The 21,718-nt window shown below is 49.1% G+C and overlaps 1 protein-coding gene across 2 annotated transcripts in view; it reads right to left on the reverse strand.

Moving 5' to 3' along the window:
• Positions 1 to 21,718, reverse strand: part of PDIA5 (protein disulfide isomerase family A member 5) — a 92,549-nt gene that overhangs the window by 55,931 nt on the left and 14,900 nt on the right. For both annotated transcript variants that reach the window (XR_007155702.1, XM_047875583.1), the window contains exons 2-5: positions 14,097 to 14,223; positions 11,132 to 11,219; positions 2,821 to 2,904; positions 2,262 to 2,307 (exon numbers count right to left, since the gene is read on the reverse strand). Coding sequence is in view for 1 of the 2 variants with exons in the window: in XM_047875583.1 (XP_047731539.1) it covers positions 2,262 to 2,307; positions 2,821 to 2,904; positions 11,132 to 11,219; positions 14,097 to 14,223 (345 nt within the window). In the remaining variant the exon portion in view is untranslated. The remainder of the gene's footprint in view (positions 1 to 2,261; positions 2,308 to 2,820; positions 2,905 to 11,131; positions 11,220 to 14,096; positions 14,224 to 21,718) is intronic.

Raw genomic sequence — 21,718 nt, forward strand, 5'->3', positions numbered from 1 at the left:
TTCCCCGACTCCCACCCCTGCCTCAGCATCAAGGAGAAAAGACAAAAGTGGATGCAAAGAGGAAAGGAGCCACCTCTTCTAACGTAAGAACTGAAATAATCATACTAGCAATCTTTTGCTTTTCAGGTGGAGATTATTCTTGTTTAACTGAAGTTGAGTGATTCCATCCATAGGTTCTCTCCAAAGCACTGTAACCGATGAGATCTTGGGTGGAAAAATCTGCAGGGAGCCGCATGGGGAACACCCCACTCCCTCAGCCATCCTGTCCTGGGTGCTCTGAATGCCAGGGAAATGGCCCCACACCCACACCTTGGTTTTCAGGACATCTTCACGTCTGGGAAACCACACTCATAGCTACATGGTCTTGGGAGAAGGTTGTCAGAGGGTCATCTGAATCCTGGCTTCCAGGCATCTCCAGTCCTCACCACTGACACATAATAAGGATTTTGCAGGACAGACTGCTGACCAGCAAAAGGCCACTTATACAGGAAGTTCCCCTCTTTGAGCTTCCTGCTCTTTACCCTCACTTGTCTGGTCTCTGGCTTCTTTAGGGGCCACAGCGTGGTGCCTGTGACTGGGCCCCCCCAGAACCACACAGGACGACAGCAACTATAGCCAGAGCATGAACCTGCAACTGGGCACCCAACCCTGGCAGGGACTCCTCTGTCTCTCTGGAGATGGAGGCCCAGGAGGAAACTTGAGAAGAAAACCAACCTGTGACCAAGGAGGGCACTGGTCTCAGCTGCTCCTGCTCAATGATGAGCAGAAGCCATCAGGCAGTTATGGGAAACAATATGCTGCTTACCCTTGCCCTGAGAACTCCAGGGGCCCTACCCCAGTCCCTGATGACCCTGTGGGCTTTGGGGAACCCTTGAACTAAGGATGCCCTCTCTCCACTAAAGACTCTGACCCTGTCCAACGCTTAGCCTGCTTCTCCAACTTATTGATGCAGAAATCCTAGGAAGGATGAAGAGTGAGCAAATGCCACACACCTGGTCTTTGTAAGGGGTGGACAGAGGCCAGGACTCAGCCTCCCGACCTAGGCAAGCTCAGACCACTTGGGCTCCTTGCTCCTTCCTAGCTACTACAGTTCTGAGCAGCTGCTATTTCCTGCTCCATGATCCCAGGACAGACTGCTCAGAGGGAGCCGCTAAATGTAAACTGAACACAGCCTCCAAAGATAAAACAAAAAGCCCCCGGCACCCCCTTCCATCACTGCATAGCACTTCCCCTGCCCTGCCTGGCTACACGTTGTTCCTGGGGAGTGCGTGTTCTCTCTGAGGGCTTCGGCTGACATCTTAACACAGAACAAGAGGTTAAGAAACTCTAGGTGGTAGAATTTTCTCTAAGTGTCTAAGTGGGTGTTAAGATGAGTAATCAGGCTGAATCTGTATAAGGTAAAGCTGTAGCAACTTAAAAAAGAACGAGTGCTGGTAGATAAGCAAGAAGTGACCAGGGAGCCGAGGAAGAGCGGTAGAGGAGTGGGACACTGACAGCTGCACGGATGGATGAACAGGAAAGAATGGAAGGAGATGGAGAAAGAGAGACAGTAAGAGGAGCACAAAGCAGGAGAGTCTGAAAAAATAAGTTCAGTCTATGTTGAGAACAGAAGAAATACACGGCCCCAGACAGGGCAGAGGCATGCCGCCCGGACCAGAGATAGGAGAAGACTTGTCTGAGGAAGAGAATGGGTAGCTGAAGGAGGAGAATCCAAAGGCAATCGAAGGACTCAGGGCGGCGGGTCAAAGACCTTCCACACCTATTTTCACTGATGCTTTTCCGTCCACTGCTAAATCGGACTTGTAGCAGGGGAATGACCCAGTGACATTGGCGTGTCATCTGAAATGAAGTGCATCAGCCAACAGTGCCAACCTGCCCGTGTCCTGCACCCTGTGCTAAGTGCCCCCCAGACTCTGGATAGCCAGTATGGACACTACCGTGGAGATGAAGGAGCGCTTCAAGCCACAGCAAAAGGAAACCCAGGCCTCTGGAGGAGAGAGGCGTAACGTCACATGTCTCACCCACATGCCTCTGCTGATAGATTCACACACTTATCTACAAGGGTGGCCATCCCCATTGTGCTAACAGTTACAAACTTTTCCAGATATTCTGCTGACATGTGCTCTAGAGATAAGAATCCCTCAGGTCATTTGAAAGAGCTATCTGTGCAATCTGCCCTTCCTTCTCTCAGAGAAAACCTGCCAGGCTTTTGGCATCTGTTCAGACTCTACCTCTGCTGAGAATGAGGGAGGTAAATTTACCTTAAATGTCACAGCTCGGTTATATTCAGTATGAAATGCACCATCCCTGTCGAATGAGGAGAAAAAGGTGTTAACTTTAAGAATGGTTATGAAGATACATACCTTTGGTTTCCTGCAGCATCTTAATAACATTCAGCTAGGGGCGCCTGGGTGGCGCAGTCGGTTAGGCGTCCGACTTCAGCCAGGTCACGATCTTGCCGTCCATGAGTTCGAGCCCCGCGTCGGGCTCTGGGCTGATGGCTCAGAGCCTGGAGCCTGTTTCTGATTCTGTGTCTCCCTCTCTCTCTGCCCCTCCCCCGTTCATGCTCTGTCTCTCTCTGTCCCAAAAATAAATAAACGTTGAAAAAAAAAAAAAAAAATTTAAAAAAAAAAAAAAAAAAAAAAAAAAAATAACATTCAGCTATTGAACACAGTTCAAGATTTTTTTAAAAAAAAGAACTGTAAACACAGAAGAAAAACACTGAAATAAAATTAACCTAACTCAAAACTATTCACTGGGAATACCAATGAAAGCTTTCTAGCACTTACTTGGAAATTGGAAATGCCCACATGTACTTACTGGTAATGGAATAATTCAACCTTTTTGTCCTTTGGGCTCAGGTCAACTTTCATCTTCTTGCACAATTTTCTACTCTCAGCATCACTGAAAAGACACAAATGTCCGAAACCATTTGTTACCTGAGGTCCTCACAAAGGTGTTGACAGAGTAAAATCTGCTCGTGGCCTAAAAAAAGCCTGGTACCTTGAAATTCTCAATAGCAGGGAAGGCCCTGACTATAAGTGGGCTCTCAGAGGACTGGAGGAAGCAGAGTAACCAAAAGGATATGGGCTGATCAAGAAAGACAGAGATAAGCAGAGGGGCAACATGGACACCTCTGGACAAAGCAAGTCCCCAGGAGTACAGCCCATTCTAAGAAGAAAAACCAACTACAGTATAGATCTGTGGCTCTCAGTCCTGGCTGCTCATCAGCACCACCTGGGAAATTTAAAAGACTACAGATTAACGTGGCCCTTCCCAGACCATTACTTCAGACTCTCTGCCTAAGGCCCAAGCAAGTTTTTGTTTTTAAGCTCAAATGTGTACCATATCCCACCTACTATATACCATCTGACCAGGACAAGAGGAGAATGTCCTACAAGGCTGAAGAAGTTACGAAATCTGAGCAGGTACTGACAGAAGCCACAGGGAGAGAGGAGAACGCTTCAGTGAGGTGCAGCTCCTGCAATATCACACTCTCACACTTCTTCTGATAAGAAACATCTGTCTGGTGCCACTCAGCGTTTACAGAGTGCTCATGCCCGATCTCATCTCCGGTTTCCTTCCTGTGAGATCAACGGACCTCAAAATGTGGTCCTTGGACCAGCGGCATCAGCACCACCCAGGAACCTGTTAGAAATGCAAATTCTCGGCCCCATCCCAAATCTGCTGAATCAAAACTCTGCGGGTACTTGAGCAACTATGTCTTAAGGAGCCTTCCAGGTGATCCTGATGCACACCACTGTCCTCTTCTGGCTCTTCCTCCTTTCCCTCATCTTTCCAAAGTTTGGCCTCCCCTATGACTCCCACCAGCCCCTCAGAGACCCCATCTGTCTCATAGCTTTCCCCATAACCTCACCATACTCAGCCAAGTCTGCCCAATGGCCAGCCAAAGGCAGCCAGCTACCCCACCCATGCAGGGCCCTCTCTCCAGAGCCACATGGACTTAGTGAGGGTATCTTGACTACCCAAGTCCACTGGTTCCCACTGACCACACTGCATGAGAAACTTTGTTCTGCCAGGTATGAGAGCCACCTGAGGGAAGTCCCTTCATCTCTCACCTGTTTACATACCTCACTACCTTCTACAGCCATCAGCTTCACACAGCTGTGCACCAGCCCCAATACAGATAGACTAATTCAACCATTCAGCTCAATTCTAAAAGCAACATTCATCAATGGACAAGCAAAAATGTGGGACCTCATTTTAAGTGTAGAACACACTTTGCAATTCAAGAAGCATGTCTTACTAGAGAGATGTGTGTAGGTCAGAGAGGGGGCCGCCCTCCTGCCCCCACCCCAACCCAGGCCCAGGCTTTTCCCTTCCTATTTAGTCTTGCCTGTGGTAGTCAACACCACAGCCACTGATCTGGCAAACAGTGGGGACTCAAAAGAAATGCATGATAAATTCCAAAAGGAAAGGCTAATGACAATACAGTGGCTGCTCCCCCAAGGTGGCAAGGGCATTTAGAGACAGGGAATCCAGAGAGAAGGTAGATAAGCAGAGATGGGGAGGAGATCCAGATGGGCTGAGGGTATACATCAGAAAGCTCCTGGAAGGGCAGCCCACGGAATCCAGTTGCTAGAAACTCGTCCCCTAAAGCCCCGTGGGGATGCCATACACGCCTCCAAGTGACAAGGGCTATTACAGTTTGGGTTTGCCCTGCCCACAGGGGCTCTGTGGTGAAGCCCTTCTATTACAGGTGGTAGATTTGTTTGCAAACAACTGCATCTAAGGTGCCCTTTCCCTGCCTGAGTTAATTCCCCAGGAGAGGACTCCACTTGGGATGTTTACAACCATTCGCTTGGCACTGGCCTTGTCCAGCTTTGTTCTGCCGATCTCAACTGTTTCTGGGTGACCACCTGCCATTCACCCAACTGCAACAACAATCTCAAGCACCTCAGGCCTCCCTCAGCCCCATCCTGACATCCAGCAGGGGCACCCAATGGGCCTGCCCACTCTGCCACACCTGAGGTGGCCGCTCAGACTTTGCAAGGCAGCCAACCGGAGGGGAGAAGCGCCACCCCACGCTGGCTCTCTTCCCTCAAGCCTGGCTGGCAGCCTCTTTCCGTGACTTTCATAAAGTAGAGAGAGGAGGGACAGGGTTCAGAATCATTCTAACCCCAATCCCTGCCTGCTCTGCCAGAACCCACGCCAAAGAAAAGTCTTGCTGCTGCAGCAGTAGGGTCCCCGGGGAGCTCAGACCAGGCTTAGGGGAACCAGGGGAACCAACGAGGCTGAGTGGAGCCGGGGAGGGGGGGCACAGAGGTTCTCCCGCCTGTTCCTCGGAGTGGACCCCTGGCTGCGGGTCCGGCCCTGCCTTCGGCCTGTGGCCCCCCCACTCCAGTTAAGTGAGTCACAGCTGTCCCTGCCACAGGATTCCTTGTTGCAGACTTGGTGCAACCCACTTCCCTCTTTGGGTTATGACACTCCCCCCAGGATTCTCTCTTCTCCCCTGCTCCCTACAGACAGACACACACACACACACACACACACACACACACACACACACAAATGCGCACAACACGCGTGCTCGCAATAATGCACAGTTCTCAGGGGGGTCACTGGGGAGGTGGCTTCCTGGCCTATTTGAGCACCTCTGTCACAGATCTCAGAGCCTCAGCCAAGTACCTCCCACATTCCCACACTCCCTTCCCCGCGGTCTTTCTCTCCACAGAGCACAGCTCCACATCTGACCATGTCCACTGTCACCCCCATCATAAATGTTTGCTCCATGAAGGTGAGGGCTTTGTTTGATTCCCCAGAGTTACAACAGCAGCTGGCACCTAGCAGACACTCTCTAAATAGCCTGAGCGAAGGAGTGAATGAATGAATGATGCTGTCTTTTCACTGTCGGGATGAGGCCCTGCACTTCTGGCTCTCTGGGCTCTGTCTACTGAGCTCCAGTAAGTGATGTTAAATATGCTTACACATGAAGAAGCAAATGCTAAATGTAAATAATTTTTAGAAGGAAACATAAGACTTCAAAATATGTTATGCCTGCCCTGGAAGGCCCCAAGTCTTGATCTGGAAGCCAGCACTGCTCTGGGGAAACTAAAGCAGATGGGAGAAAGAGAAGGGAGAAGAAGGAAAATGTGGCTATAGGTAATGACCTTAAACCTTCAGGAAAAGAAAGCAGTGAGCTCCCGATATGCAGCCTCAGCCCAGTGAGAATCGGCCCCAGGAATTAGCATACCAGGCACAGCTCCCGCCTGCTGGCTCCGGCTCAGCTGCCCTGACAGCAGCACTCCGTGCCAAGGCCGAGCCCAATGCCAGGCTGCAGGGCACAAGGGGAATACCAACTCCCTAGCACACAACCCGCTTAACAGCCGGACAACCACCACCAGCCAACCCGAGCGTGCCTGCTGAGGTCTGAGCCAGGAGGTGGAGGGAGGGGAAGGGACAGCTAACAAACCCCTGGATAGAATCCAGACACCCTACAGACACCTCACAGCCACAAGCTACCAGGCCTGGGACCTGGGAGAAAACCAGCATAGGTGGGGGTAGGGGTGGGGGTGGGAGGTGCCTTCAGCCATACAGGCAAGGGTAGGGAGTGGAGAGCCAGGAAATTGAGAATAAGGGGAAAAGAAATACCCATATAAAGAAGAGCAGAGGAAAAAGACCAAACAAATGGGGGAGGCAGGGACCCAGAGGTGGGAAGAGGTGACAGAAACCAACAAGGAAGAGGGAACAAAGCGGGAGAGAGGACAGAGGCTCTAAGGAAAAAACAGGAGAGACCTAAGAAGCAGACGCCCAGAATGGGGGGAGACACAGAAAGACCCCCCAAAAGACTGGAGGACACTTAGGTACATACACACTACACACAAAGCCTGGCAGCTTCCAGGATTTTCTGAACCAGGCTATTTAGGGATGAGAGCAAACTGGAAGATTCAACTCCATGGTTCACACAAGTATAAACTGAAGCCCAGAGGGGGCAGCGACTTGCCAAAGATCCCACAGCTATTAGCTGTCAGAGTCTGGACTTAAAACCAAGCCCCAGGACCCGCAGTCCTGTAAGTCCCAATGCACTCCAGACTTCTTAAGGGTCACAGCAAATCATCCTGAACACTGGGGCTGACTGTGATGCCCAGGACTTTGTTCAGGGGCATCCTCTCAACAACCAAGCAATCCTCACCCAAGAAAGAGCCATTGAACAATGCATGCACCACTTCTCCCCATCAGCTTCTGGAAATGCTCTGAAATAATCCTGCCCAGATGAAAAATAACAGTAAAATGGGATCTCACATTTATATTCTAGAAAAAGCTCATTTACTGGGACCTGGAAAGAAGGCAGAATATGCACTATTGTCCCATTTTACAGATGAGTAAACAGACCTGTCCAAGGTCACAGGGCTAGTAAGTAGCAGAACAGAACCTTCAACCCAGGCCTCTGCCCTTATTAGGCACACCTTCAAAGACACTTCACCAGAGCACTGTCTTCTCTTGCCCTAGAATGTCCCCTGTTCCCTTCACCTGTCCTTTATTTTTTTTAAGTTTTATTTATTTTGAGAGGCAGAGGAGGGGCAGAGAGAGGGAGAGAGAATCCCAGGCAGTGCAGAGCCTGATGCGGGACTTGAACCCATGAACCATGAGATTATGACCTGAGCCGAAGTCTGATGCTTAACTGACTGAGCCTCCCCTACATGAGGGGAGGCACACTCTGGCTGACCACCTGCTATTTAGTAGCCGCTAGGATAAAAAGCAAGCAAACATTGGCTCCGTTCCACATGCTCACTCCACTGCAGACAGCAAGAGAAAGCGTTCTCGAAAGCACTTCTGCCCATCCCTGGAGCGTCTCACTCAGACTCATAAACACAGACTGAATGCACTTAGGACACGGTGAGAGCTTTCATCACTGGGCCACGGGGTTAACGTGGTAGGCTCCCCTAATGGTTTACGGGACACATTCTGAAGGCCAGGAGCAGGTGTGGCCAAGCAGGAGGGCAGACCCATCACCCTTGGGGAACTCCTTATGTAATGGTGATCCGTGAGAACTGCCACCCACCCCTCCCACCCGTGGCCTCTGTGGACTAGAGCCCCAAGTTTTGTCCCTTGGGCTGCCCTGGGAAGATTTCAGTACACCCTACCTATGATTTCCAATTTGGACCCAGATACCCCCCTCTTCTAACACAATCCATTAGAGCTCCATAATCCATCTACTTATCTAAACTATTTTAAAAGCTATTTAACATTTCAGTTTATACTTCTTAGAGGAATGAATTGAGTGGCAACTACACAGAACAATCTATCCTTTTGTCTTAAGGTTACCTCTTTAGGCTCTAAGATGCCTCCCTAGATTTCCATTTTAGCACATCAAAAGTCATAGGATTATTTCTCCCATTGGCACTTTTATTGACTCCAGACATCATGTCTCCAAACGAGTCCTGAATTCTAATGTTCTTAGTCTGTCTTCACACATTAACCCTGGCCCCATTTAGTCCTGCCTCTGCATGGAGCAGAGCAGGACTGCCACCTCTACACCCATCGGCAGATGGCCCAGGCAGTCCTCGGGGCCCATACCACAGGGAGCTGCCTGCAGGGAAAGCCAGGGCACTTTAAAGACCTGGTACTCAAAGGTCTTTGCATCACACTGGAACTCCACCTACTCTGTGAAGCTTTCTCAGGCAGAATTTTACAGGCAGAATAAAGTGAAACCCCTCTCATACACAGCCTCCACTCACTACACTTCTCACATGGATTATAATCACTTGGTTCGATGTCTGCTTCCTCCTTGCACACTGGGCTCCTGAGGACACTACTGTCCATCTGTGTACCTCAAGGCACATAGTAAATGCTTGGGAATGTTGCAGGGGAATGCAGCAACTAAATCAAAGCTCTTCTGCCCATTTCTGCCACCTGCAAGCCTAAGAACTTCCTGTGATAAGGCTCCATCGGCTGGCATGGCAGAACTGGTGTCATCCTCAGATATGGAGATTCCAAAGTGTCCTGTCCCCTCTAATACTGACAAAGGCTATGTACCAGTCACGTAGCACACTCTTGGTAAAATGTGGGAGACTGAGACATACCTACAAGACAAGAACACTTTTAGACCAACTATGCACTAGAATTAACCAATGGCCAAGATCTTATCAAATGTCTGGGGAGCAGTCTCTTCCAGTAAATTGATGTCTGAATAAATCAGGAGGTGTGAGGCCAGACAGGAGCATGAACCCACGCACATAACCCCTACAGCAAACACCACTCAGCTAAGACTCCTTCTCCTGGTCTCATTCAGTGCTTTGTCAAAATATAAATCTCCTTCAATTCTCCTCAATCATGGGCAAGACAAACTTGAGGACATCAACTTATAAATCAGTTGTGTGCCAGAAGTTCATTCACAAAACAGCTGTTTAGGGGCACCTGGTGGGCTCAGGCAGTGTCCAACTCTTGGTTTTGGGTCATAGTTTGTGAGATCAAGCCCCACATGGGGCTTTGTGCTGACAGCACAGGGTCTGCTTGAGATTCTCTCTCACACTCTCTCTCTCTCTAAATAAAAATAAACTTTAAAAAACAAATTTTAAAAAACCCAGAAATTTATTTTTATTAAAAAAAAATTTTTTTTTAATGTTTATTTATTTTTGAGAGATAGAGACACAGCATGAGCAGGGGAGGGGCAGAGAGAGGAGCAGACACAAAATCCAAAGCACGCTCCAGGCTCTGAGCTGTCAGCACAGAGCCCAACACGGGGCTTGAACTCATGAACCACGAGATCATGACCTGAGCTGACGTCAGATGCTCAATGGACTGAGCCACCCGAGCGCCCCTAAAAAACCAGAAATTTAGAACTCAGATTGAAGAGGAAGAAGGCTATACTGCAGTACAGCCCTAAAGCTCATTTAACCCACAGGGTTAAATGTGGTAGCCAGGCTGTAGCTCAGGCAAGAACAGCCACAATAAAAGTGAAGGTTAAAAAGCCCTTTTCCCAGCAGAGACCCACCTCTTTCCCGTACTTGCAAGAGTGCAATATTCTCCTTTCCCCTCCTCTTCCCAGGCTCATACTCCCGATAAACCCTAAGTCCAGGTGAGAAGTGGCTGGACACAGTGACTCCGGAAACTCTTCCTGTCCGAAGTCACAAGGGCGTATAACGCTGGTATCCAGGTCAAGTGCAACACAGACCTTTGCATACAATAGGTGTTCAAACATGCAAAGGACAAACCTGCTCTTAGTTACCTCTCCTCCTAAGTTCCTTCACGATCTAAGTGCCTTTTATGCATTTATGCCAATCTAGGCCAAATTGGGAGCTAATTATATAACAAGAGGGGGTGTGGGTGTGTGTGCATTGCATGCACAATGCACTGACCACAGAGAGATGTGGAAATTATTCCTAATGATTGAAAAGAAAGGGAAGCTGAGTACACCCTGGACTCAAACTCCCACACTAGGAAGAATCAGAGGAATTCCATCAAGAGCCCCCTTCCCCACACTAAGAAGTAGCCCCCCTTCCTACAGACTCCCTCCTGTGGGCTGGTGTTTGATCCTGCCGCCTTAACACAGACAAGAAAGTCTCTGGGAGGAGGGAAGTCAGGAAGGAGGAGAAAGAGAAGGAGAAAGAGCTGGGAGCACCAGCACTAGGACAGGCAGTGGCAGGCAGGGAGACAAAGGTCAGAAGAGAGCACTAGAAGGACAAAGCCACTGACACATCTAATGGAGCCACCTCGGAAGGCAAGGTGGCTGATTCCACCACCTTTGCACCGAGGGCAGTGGAGACCTCTATCAATGCCCTGGGCTGGAGATGAAGCCCATGATTCTTGCTGCAGACCCCCCTCACGAGCAAGCCCACTGGGTGCCTCTGAAAAGAACCTTGTCTCTCTGGCCATCAAGGCCCCCTCTCTCACCTGCTGGGAAGAAAAAAGTCAAGTCACACAGGACAACAGAGTAAAAAGGGAGGAAGAATGCTGGGGCTGGAAAGAACAAGTGGGAGAGCCAGAACTGCCCCTTCTCCAGTCCACAGGTGACCCTCAAGTAAGGTTAGGGAAGCTTTTCTGCAGCAATTTCTCCTATCACAGCCTCTCTCCCAAAGAGTTAATCAGGGACAACTCCCTACCCCACCCTCCAGATCCCCCAAGGACACCCCATCCTCCAGCCACCACGCCCCATGTCCCCAGGACATACCCACAGTCTACCCAGCAGATGGTGCCTTGTCCTTTCACTGCCTGGGCCACAGTGGACAATAACCTGAGATGACTTTCCGCTGCAGCCTCTGTAAAAAAATAAAAAATTAAACATCTGTGCCCAAGTCCACGAGGGTCACCCCTGCCATCTTCCTTTAGGGGCAAGGAAGAATGGGGAGCCATCCTTGAGGTGAGATCCTGAGCGCCACTAAAACACTGACCCTGTAATCAGTAGTTCGGGGAGAACTCTTCTCAGAAACCCCTGCTCCTGCCAGGCTCTGGACTCCTCCCCACAGACACCGAGACCCCAACTCACACCTCTGTTATGCTACATCTCATGCCTCACTGTTCCAAGGATCTCGCAGTCAGATCCTCCACTCTGACTCATTACTTTTCTGGGACAAACTGTGAAAATTCTATAACCAAACAATTACAGTTCTATAACTAATATAGGGAACAAGGTTGCCAATTCCACACTCATCTGCCCTGGAGCTCAAACTGCAAGCTGACAACAGCAGGGACCAGATACTTCCTTTACTTGTGCATCACATCTTCATCTTGGCAGGGGCTCAGCAACCTGGTGGCTAAATGAGGATTATATGGGACACTGGTCCCAGATGGACCAATGTCAAGTGTACCCAAGTCACATTTCACAGCCCATTTCCCCAGAAGCGACAGAAGGGCCAGCCCTGGCAGTACCTCAGGGGTTAGCTATAAAAACATGGACTACACCTTGAGGCAAGGTAGGGTGAACACAAGAAAGGAAGTTTTTCATTTGTCCAGGTACCTGGGAACTACTGTAGGAGGGCAGGTACTTGGGGATGAAGCCTCTGTGGCCAGGATTTCAACATTGACCACTTGCAAGGGTCTGCTGCAGAGTGGCTGTGGCCAGTGTGTCCCCTTCCCCCATCACATTTGTGAGCTCACTTGAAGGGCCCGCCACACAGACACTGGTAGCAAGAGCAGGTCTGCTGCCTCCCTCACCAAAAACCCTAAGATACATTCCAAAGCCAAGCAAAACTGATGTCTGAATTATTCACCTCCACAGATCCCCTTTTCTAGTGTGGATAATGGTAGCTGTTTGTGAATACAAAGCATGCTGAGCCTTTCATGCAAGTGAACAAAAAGCATCTTTCTAGAGACGCACAGGGAGCCACCCGAGGGAGGCACTCCCAAGAACCCCACAAGGACAGGTGGAGGAGGGAGCGTGGCAGAGGTGGGAAAGGCCATGGCCCCACCACTCCTCTGGGCTCAGCCTGGGCTTGGTGAGGCACAGGAAAGGTACACACTGCTTGAGAGGGTGGAAGTGGAGAAAATCCAGTTATTGCGCTGCTCCAAAAACCCACTGAGGGTCACATGTGTTGCAGCAGGCCTGGGCAAGGAGGCAGGAGGGTAGTCACCTGGGTCCTGCTACCCCAGCAGTAGGAGGCAGAGAGGGGTCTAGTAAGCAGGAAGCACCGGAAGTCCCAGTGCCCACAAGGGTTGGCTGAGGGCAGAAGAGAAAAGAAGTGCGGTCCTCGCCCTGCCCCCTGCCCCACAAGCCCCTATCAAGAGACCCCACATTCCCACTCTCTAACTTACCATAACCATTTGGTGATCTCAGAGCCCTTCCGTCCCAGCAGGATTAATATTATTTCTTCCGACCCTCCAGCAGAGGAAGCACAGAGAACAGCTCCACCATCTACCGGCTGCTAGACCTCAGATGAGTTGGCTATTCTCCCTCTGCTTCAATTTCCTCACTTGTACACTGGACATTATCTGACAACCTGTACCGCCTCCCTCAAGGAGGCAAAGGAGCAAACAGGAGCATGTCGCAGAAGGTCCTTGCAGTCCTTGTCAGATGATGAGCTTATGTGACGGGACCTACCCAGAGAAGGAACTGAGCATGGCCCAGCACTGGCAACTGCCCAGCTCAAGAGCATCCAAGGGGATGAGCCATGCTTACTCAGAGCCCTATGCTCCAGGCCTCAGGAGCAATTCTGCTCCTCCCTTGCCTCAATTTCCCCCCTACTCCTGACAACAGAGATGCTAGACACATTCTGGGCTCCCAACAACAACCTCAGGAAGTGTGTGCCAGGCCCTCAAAAGGGCAAGAAGTAGCATGTGCCAGGGTGCTTAGAGGATGCAGAGTTCAGGAGAGACACACGTCCAAAACATCCATCAGCCCCTAGTGCCAATGAGTGTCAAGGATGAGCTGCCAGGGAGAACTGTGCCCAGGAACTGGCCCAGGCACTGGCTGTTGCTTCTCCAGGGCACAGAAAACTTGGCATCCTTAGGAGCAGTGAAAACACTTAACTCTGCTGGAACAACACCAACAGTCAGATGTTCAAAGTCGCAGCCAAGAGCTGAGCAAACCTCTCTCCATCCACTATGCCCTTGCCAGCCTCAAGGTCAGAAGAGGCAAGCAAGCCACAGTCCCACCCTCCACTGAAACTGCTCTGTTGGAGCCCACTGCAAACTCAGTCTCATGTTCTGACCCCAAAGCAGGACAGATGGGGGCCAGGCAGGGCCAGGGCTGCGAACCTGGGTGCGTGCTCCCAAGCCTGGGACCAATTCAGCTGGTGACAGGCCGACCCAGCCAGCTAATCAACAGCTCTGGCAAAGCATGTCCTGTGATGGCCAGTCCGTGCCTGTCCAGGAAGTCACAACATCCACCCCACTGACCACCATCCTCCGTCTCCCTTCACACACATCCTCTCCCTCCTGAGGTAGTGAGGACTCCAGAGGCTCTTCCCAAGAAAGACTGATTATAGGGAACTGAAACAACCTCTCAGGATGCAAAAGAAACAGAACTAACACCCCTCTGTGCTTCTGCCTCATCTCTTGGGGAAAGTGGACAAGCCCGATGACCCTTGGACCCTCCCTGAGTGGCTCCTGGTCCTGAGGTCTCTGCCTCCCACTGGTGCCCCGAACCCAAACCATCCCATCGCTGATGGATGACCCCCAAGTCCAGGTTGGGCACTCACCAGATTTGGAGTAAAGCACCAGCACATTATTCCGGGTCCTGAGAAGTTTTTTCAAGTCCTTGGGGTCAGAAATTCTCTCGATGAGTGAGGAGACCTTTGTGCAGGACAGCCACGTCGGCAGGACGACCTGGGGATCAAGGAGCCAAGGACCATGAGCCCCAGCTTCCCGCCAAGCCCAAGGAAGAATGGGTGCCCGCAGAAGTGCTGCCTAGAACACACTTTACTTCAGAAGGGTAAGGGCACACCGACCCTTCTCAGGACTACATCAACCTTTCCACATCATCCCTTTTCCAAATTACCAACACCTCTCCCCCAAGACACTTCCCAGACCATTCCCAGTCTCCAACTCCCCCCTCGTCTTCAGGCACGTTTGTCAAGCTGTAGGGGCTGCATACTACACAAGAATGCTGCATGGACACACTGGCCACCCACTCAATCAAGACCTGTCTGGGAGGTGGACATCTGTACTCCGCACGGCACTCCAACACCACACACCAGAGCAACGTGAAAATGCCACCCACCTAGAAGCACGGATGCACAAATCCACAGAGAAGTAACATCACTTCTCATATTCAGGATGGGAATGGAAGGTTTTCAGCTTTTCCCACTCAGCCAATGATCTCAGGAGGCCAGCCAACAAGAAATGAGCCAATTCTTCCCAGAGAACCCTGAGAACTCTGAGCAGTGGAGGCACCAGGCACCTCTGCAGGCACAAGGAGGGGTGGCCAGAAGCAGAGGCTGGGGGAGGAGGTGTGTTAAAAGTCCAAATAAGGAACAGTCATACAGCAGATCCCCTCACCCAGCCTACATAGCTGGCTCCTTGCCTAGCTGTCAGAAAACACGGGGCTACTATATGGAGAGACTAAGAAAAGCTTTCCTGGGAGATACCAGGCAGGGAGTAGAAGTATGGCCCTGAGAGAAAATGAGGGGATTTAAGGGAAAGTCTATACACGGAACCTTGAGATCACTGATCCTCAAGCCCCAACTCCCCCCACATCTCCCTTCCCTTTTCCAGAATGTTGTCAGTCTTATTCCCCTAGGCAGGACATTAGAGAATGTTTCTCTAAGGAAACTGAGAAGCACAAGAAAAATAACCTAAAGATGGTGATTTGGAGATCCTCCAATGAAACAACTAACTTCCCACTGAGATACCCACTGTGAGGCCCTCTCAGTAAACAAATGCCCTTCACCTCCTCCTCACACTCACAGAGTCTCCAACGCCCATGCCAGTGCCTTGCTATTCAATACAGATAACTCAAGTTCACCAGATATTTGAGGAAAGCCCTTAACACAAAAGACAGGGATGAAAACAAACTAAAAGAAAGATGATACTTAGAAGAAAAGAAAAACAACAGAAGAAAACAGCAAAACTATAATTATTATTCTCAGAGAAACAAAATACTGCATCCATAAAACAAGAATTGAATGCTATGAGACAGGAATAGTCAAAGAGAATCAGGAAAAACTCTTACAAAAAACTCTCACAGAAATAAAAAATTTCAAAAGAGTTGAAAGTAGAATTTAAAAAAAAAACTCCTAGAAAATAAAACACAAAAATAAAAGATAAAAAATAGAAAAAAAGATAAGAAAAATAAGATGGATCCATTAAGTGCAAGTACCAAATTAAACTACAGTAAAACCTTGGATTGTGAGTACTTGTTCTGCAAGTGCTCTGCAAGGCTAGCAAATATTTCTAATAAATTTTAACTTGATAAATGAGCAATGTCTTGCAATATGAGTAGTACATGATGCCAAACATCACATGATCACAACTGAGCCAATGGTTTCTCTCTCTCTCTCTGTCTCTCTCTCTCTGTCTCTGTCTCTCTCTCACTTTAGGATTATGGGTGACCAGCTCCCACACTCAGATGCTCGGCCTCAGGCTGTGGCATTTGACAGAAATCAGTGATTTTTCAGAATACTGGAAGGTACCCACAACTGGCACTAGTGCATTTTTTGTCACTTCAAAGCACCTATGGACAGTCTTTTGCTTTTCCATACAAGTAAGCTAATGAATACTTTGCTTCATTCTGGGTCAGGCTGCCTACAGATATAGATCCCTTTCCTCTGTTGCCTTACTGCCAGTTACATTAAATATAGTATATGACAAGAGTTTATTAATACTGCACTATAGCCAACATCTACGTGAGTGTATACAATGGCCCCCATGCAAAAAAAGATTCCATGGAGCCAACAGATAGCAGTGATTCCATTAGTGATAGTGAAAGTCATCCTACACAATAACCCTCTTCTTTCATCTCCCTCACACCAGTAACGAAGGCTTTAAAAGTTTAACTGCAGGTTGTTTATTTTTCTTTATATTTTTTATTTTCTTTATTATTTTGTATTACATTACAGTATCATAATAATTTTTATATGAATATTTTTGGGTTGCGGAATGAATCGTGAGTTTCCATTATTTCTTTTTTTTAATTAAAAAAATTTTTTGGGGGGTGTGCGCCTGGGTGGCTCAGTCGGTTGAGCGTCCGACTTCAGCTCAGGTCATGATCTCACAGCTAGCGAGTTCGAGCTCCGCATCGGGCTCTGTGCTGACAGCTCAGAGCCTGGAGCCTGCTTCAGATTCTGTGTCTCTCTCTCTCTCTCTGCCCCTAACCCACTCGCATTCTGTCTCTGTCTCTCTTAAAAATAAATAAACATTAAAAAAAATTAATGTTTATTTATTTTTGAGAGAGAGAGAGAGAGAGAGAGAGAGAAAGCACAAGGGGGGGGGGGGCAGAGAGAGAGGGAGACACAGAATCTGAAGCAGGCTCCAGGTTCTGAGCTGTCAGCACAGAGCCCAACACGGGGCCTGAACCCACAAGCCATAAGATCATGACCTGAGCTGAAGTCGGATGCTTAACCGACTGAGCCACCTAGAAGCCCCTCTTTTTTTTTTTAATTTTTAATGTTTATTTTTGAGAGACACAGAGAGACAGAGCTTGAGTGGGGGAGGGGCAGAGAGAGAGAGGGAGACACAAAATCCGAAGCAGGCTCCAGGCTCTGAGCTGTGAGCACAGAGCCTGACGCAGGGCTCAAACCCACCAACTGTGAGATCATGACCTGAGCTGAAGTCCGAGACTTAACCAACTGAGCCACCCAGGTGCCCCTCCATTATTTCTTACAGGGAAATTTGCTTTAATATGCAAGTGCTCTGGACTACAAGCATGTTTCTGGAATAAATTATGTTCACAAACCAAGGTTTTACTGTAACTCCAGGAAAAGAAGTAAACAGAGGAAAAGAAACTATTAAAAAAAAAAAAATCATTCAAGAAAATATCCCAGAATTGAAGAATATAAGTTTCCAGCCAAGAGAGCCCTGCACGAGTTAAAAAAAAACAAAACGAAACAAAAAAAACAAAGTCTCACCAAAGTACATCACTGAAAACTTTCCGAAAACTGCTGACAAAGAGGAGATTCTGAAAATTTCAAAGAAAAAAAAAATCCCACCATACACAAAAGATCAGGAGTCAGAATTGGCATAAGACTGCTCATTAGCACACCACAGAATAATGAAGCCTTGCCTTCATGACTCTCATGCAACATGATCTCCAACTGGAATTTTATACCCAGCCAAACTATCTGTCAATAGTGAGTACAGACTTACTTACACTTAAGAGCTGAGATGTGAAAAACTTACCCCCAATACACCCTTTCTCAGGAAGGTACTGGAACTCATGCTCTACCAAAACAACAAGTGAATAAAAAATGAGAAAAAACATGGAACCTAGGAAACAAAGGATCCCACAGACAGAGGCAAGGAAAATTACCATGTTGACAGTGAAGAGGAGTCCAGGACAAATATCCTGTAGTCTATAAAGCAATGAGCCCATAATGGAGCAAAGACAAAAGGTTATGGATGAATGAGACAATTGTAGATTATCTGATATGCTTGATTATACTGATCAGTTAAATAATCTGACCAAAGTTACATAGTTAATGAGTAACAGGACCAGAACCTGAACCTAGTCTCTCTACTTAACCTGATGCCCTGCCAATCCACTGCCTCTTTGCAGCCAGAAGTCTTGAGCTGCCTCTGAGCTCTACTACTTAGTACCTAAGATGCCTAGCCAAAATCACTCAAACTTCTACAGCTTAGTGCCTTGCATCTGACATGGAGATAATGATACCTCCCTAGTGGGACTGCTGTGAGGATGCAATGGGGTAACTTACTGAACATGCTTTATAAATCATAAAGCACTTCAACAGTATCAGTTACCATAATATATAATATAAATTTCCATCTCAGCAGAATAGAAGATAGAAATGTGGCCATATTCTAGTGTTTCTAAATATAATCTGCCATTGGCATTCAAAGGTTCCTTCTCCCTAGGGTAAAACTATCCAGGAGGAAGAGTTGAGGAATTATTTCACCCTCATTCTGCCCTCCCAGAGCTGTGTATAATGCCTAAGGACCCACTGCCCTTGCACAGCCCACCTTGAGAGCTCGCCAAAAAGGTCATTCCATTATGTTATTACATGTTATTCTAGTGCTCCCAGGGAGCTAATGGACTTCAGACTAAAAAGTCCATAGCTCAATGCACATGATTAAAGGAAAAAAAGAAAAGAATCTGTTGGAAAACCACATTGATGCTGCTCTGTGTTTAATCCCCAGATAATATTATCAGTCAGGAAAAACAACTACCCTTGCCCAGTCCCTCAGCACTTTGACCTGTAGACCAGCACTCCTGAGACTGGCAGGCACCTACGCTTCTGGAACTGGTGAGAAGGAAAGGGGAAAGGAGGGAGGATGGGTCTAGAGCCCACTTGCCCAGGCAGCACAGTGGCATGCTGGTGGGCCACAGTGACAGCAAAGTGTGTACAGCAGAAGCCTCAAGAGTCAAGTCTTATGGCATACCCACAGCTTCCTTTCTAAACAAACCCAGTGAACCCCTCAGATCATCTAACCAATAGCCACCCTCAAAGTAAAACCACTTTCCAGCCAGCTACCAAAGGCTCTGACCTAACGTTCACTCTCACACAGCAGGGAACTTAAGCTCAATAAGAAATACACTGAGCAAATTGACTTTGCTTGAATACTATCACCCAGTAGGATGCTAGGACTTAAACTGGGCACTGCCCATAGCCAGCCTAGTTTAGAACTCTCTATGGAGGTGTCTCCTTTCCACTTCCCCCAATCCCTATTCCACCCCTAGACTAGGAGCTCCGGAGGGCTGGGCCCAGCAGAGTGCCTGGCCCCTTGAAAGCCTGCAGGAAATATCTGCCCAGCAACATAAACCTGACAAATCACACTGGTTACCACACTCCTGACCTCTACAGAGATCACACACTAGGAAGATGTTATAAAGTGAAGGCATAATAGCTCTTGGGAGACATGGAAGGGGCCACCCAAAGCAGACAAACCACAGCACAGTGAAGGTCTGGGAGAGAGTGGGTAGGACCATGCCCCACCTCAAGAAAGCCTGGCTCAAGAGCCTCATCTGGCCATGACCTTAGACTGGGAAGCCATCAGGGAGGCTGGAGGTGGAAGGACCAACGAGGTGGCTGCCCAAGAAATGGGTCTATCCAAGAGCCTCGGGGAAAACAACAGAACTCAGTGACTATTCCTATGTAAGCAAGGAGGGTACAGAGAAGAGGCTAAAGTGACTCCAAGGATCTGGGCTAGGAGTGTGGAACAACAGCCAAGATGGAAGACGGGAGCAGTGGCAGAAGAGGCTCTGGTCTTCTGTTGAGGGAGGTGATAGATAATATGCTCAGGCATGGACGTGTGGACACACAGGCTTTCTTCAGGCTGGAGACCGAGCCCTGAGGCCGGTGAAGGCTCCAGGGTCAGGTTCAGAGGGAGATGACAAGGGAAATCTCAGTTGAGGAGAGGAGGAAGGACCAGGAGGAAGATCAGGAAGGATAAAGTGGAAGTGCCGCGTCAACACAGACCAGGGAGGAGACACACAGGAAAGGGGGTGATCAATCTGCAGGCAAAGACCGTGGCAAAGTCCCCAGGGACATAACAAGCAAACCTTAACAGCAGAGAGGCGGGGGGAAGGCAGCCGGAAGTCAGGCTGCTGAGAAGGGAAAGCACACCCTAGTGTGGGAGCCAGGGTGACGAGGGGAAGCCACGCAGGTAGTCCAGTGGGTCAGGAGAAGGATGGGCTGTCTCCACTGTGGACAAGTGTGGGCACAGGAGAAAAGAACTGGCCTAGAGAGGCAGGATTTGGAGATTTGGGGGCAAGAGAGGAAAAAGAGTCAGGATACCCAGATCCGAGAGAACCAGAAGACTTGGTTACTAAGAGCTAAGATGCCGTGCTTAGTATCTTTGAGACGGGGGGAAGATGAAAGGCCCCTGGGTGTCTGGCCTCAGACGGACCATCACGTCAGCTCACAACCACGGAGCAGTCAGGAGGACTGCCCTTGCCTCCCTCCCCAAGAGGTCTCTCCTCCAGCCACTTAACATTCTCCTTTCTCCTCCGCTTCCGTCTATTTTAACCTTTGCAGTGTGCACGCTCCTTCCTTTCCTGAAGATGCAGCTCCAGTGAGCCTTGAATCGCCTTGCCAAGAGCCTTCCTGCAGACTTCATAAGTCACAACCCACAAACCCTGATAACAACAATAATAACAACATTAATGATGCACAAACTCTCTGCTCTGTCAAGCCCTCAGGGGGGAGAGGGCAGCGTCTGAGAAGTGCTTCAGCAGCCAGCCACCTTCCCAGCCAACCATAGAACTGTTTCCGGGTATGGCAGCTCTTTACATTCTAAGTCACTGGCTTCGGATCGTTCTGCTCACCAACCCTCAGCTTTAACAGTATTTACACTAGGGCCTGGGCTCAGACCCATAAAACGTTCCCCCAGTGCAGGGCAGAACACTGCTGGGAAGGCCAGCTGCCTCTGTTCCTGCTGCTGGGGAATCCTGGAGCCCCACATGTCAGCGTCCCCTGTCAAAGTATATACCCCCTCTTAGAACACCATGCCCCTCCATCACGGTAACAGCAGCCTCCACCCCCACTCAGAGCACAGGTCCCCTTCAGGGCCCAGCAGCACCCCGGCTGCTGGGCGCAGAAACCCTCACTCCACCTCCATCACAGCTGGAGGCATGAGGCTTCTCATCTTCCAGACGCCCTGAGTGCTCTCCTGCCCGTATCAGGGCCAGCCTACAGGCCCACTCTCATCTTCTCCCTTTGAGGGATCCCCACCCCTCAGACAGCACAGAGAGAGCACTGCTTCGGGAGCCAAACGGACCTGGGGTCAAACACGGGCACCGTCATTTAGAGCAACATGACCTCTCAGAGCACCATTTCCCCACCTGTAAAGTGGAAAGGATAATACTGATACCTCCTTTGCGGGCATGGCTGAGGATTAAATGAAGGGGGAAAAAGCACATAGAGAACCTAACATAATGCTTGGCACACAGAAGTACATAATAATCATAATTATCTTATTAGTACTATTAGTGAGACAAATCACAGAGCAAGAACAACAGTGAAACGGGAACCACCTCTTCCTCTCCAGGGCCCTGGCTACAATGAGGCAAAACAGCACGTCCAGGCAGGAAGGAGCATGCACGTACACAACATTCAGGATATAACCTGAAACCTGCAATAATCACCCATCTGCATGGCAACCCAGACCAAGAGGCCACGCGGTACATGTAGAATGCTCCTTCCAGATT

Source organism: Prionailurus viverrinus, chromosome C2 (assembly GCF_022837055.1).
Source record: "Prionailurus viverrinus isolate Anna chromosome C2, UM_Priviv_1.0, whole genome shotgun sequence".
Lineage (NCBI taxonomy): Eukaryota > Metazoa > Chordata > Mammalia > Carnivora > Felidae > Prionailurus > Prionailurus viverrinus.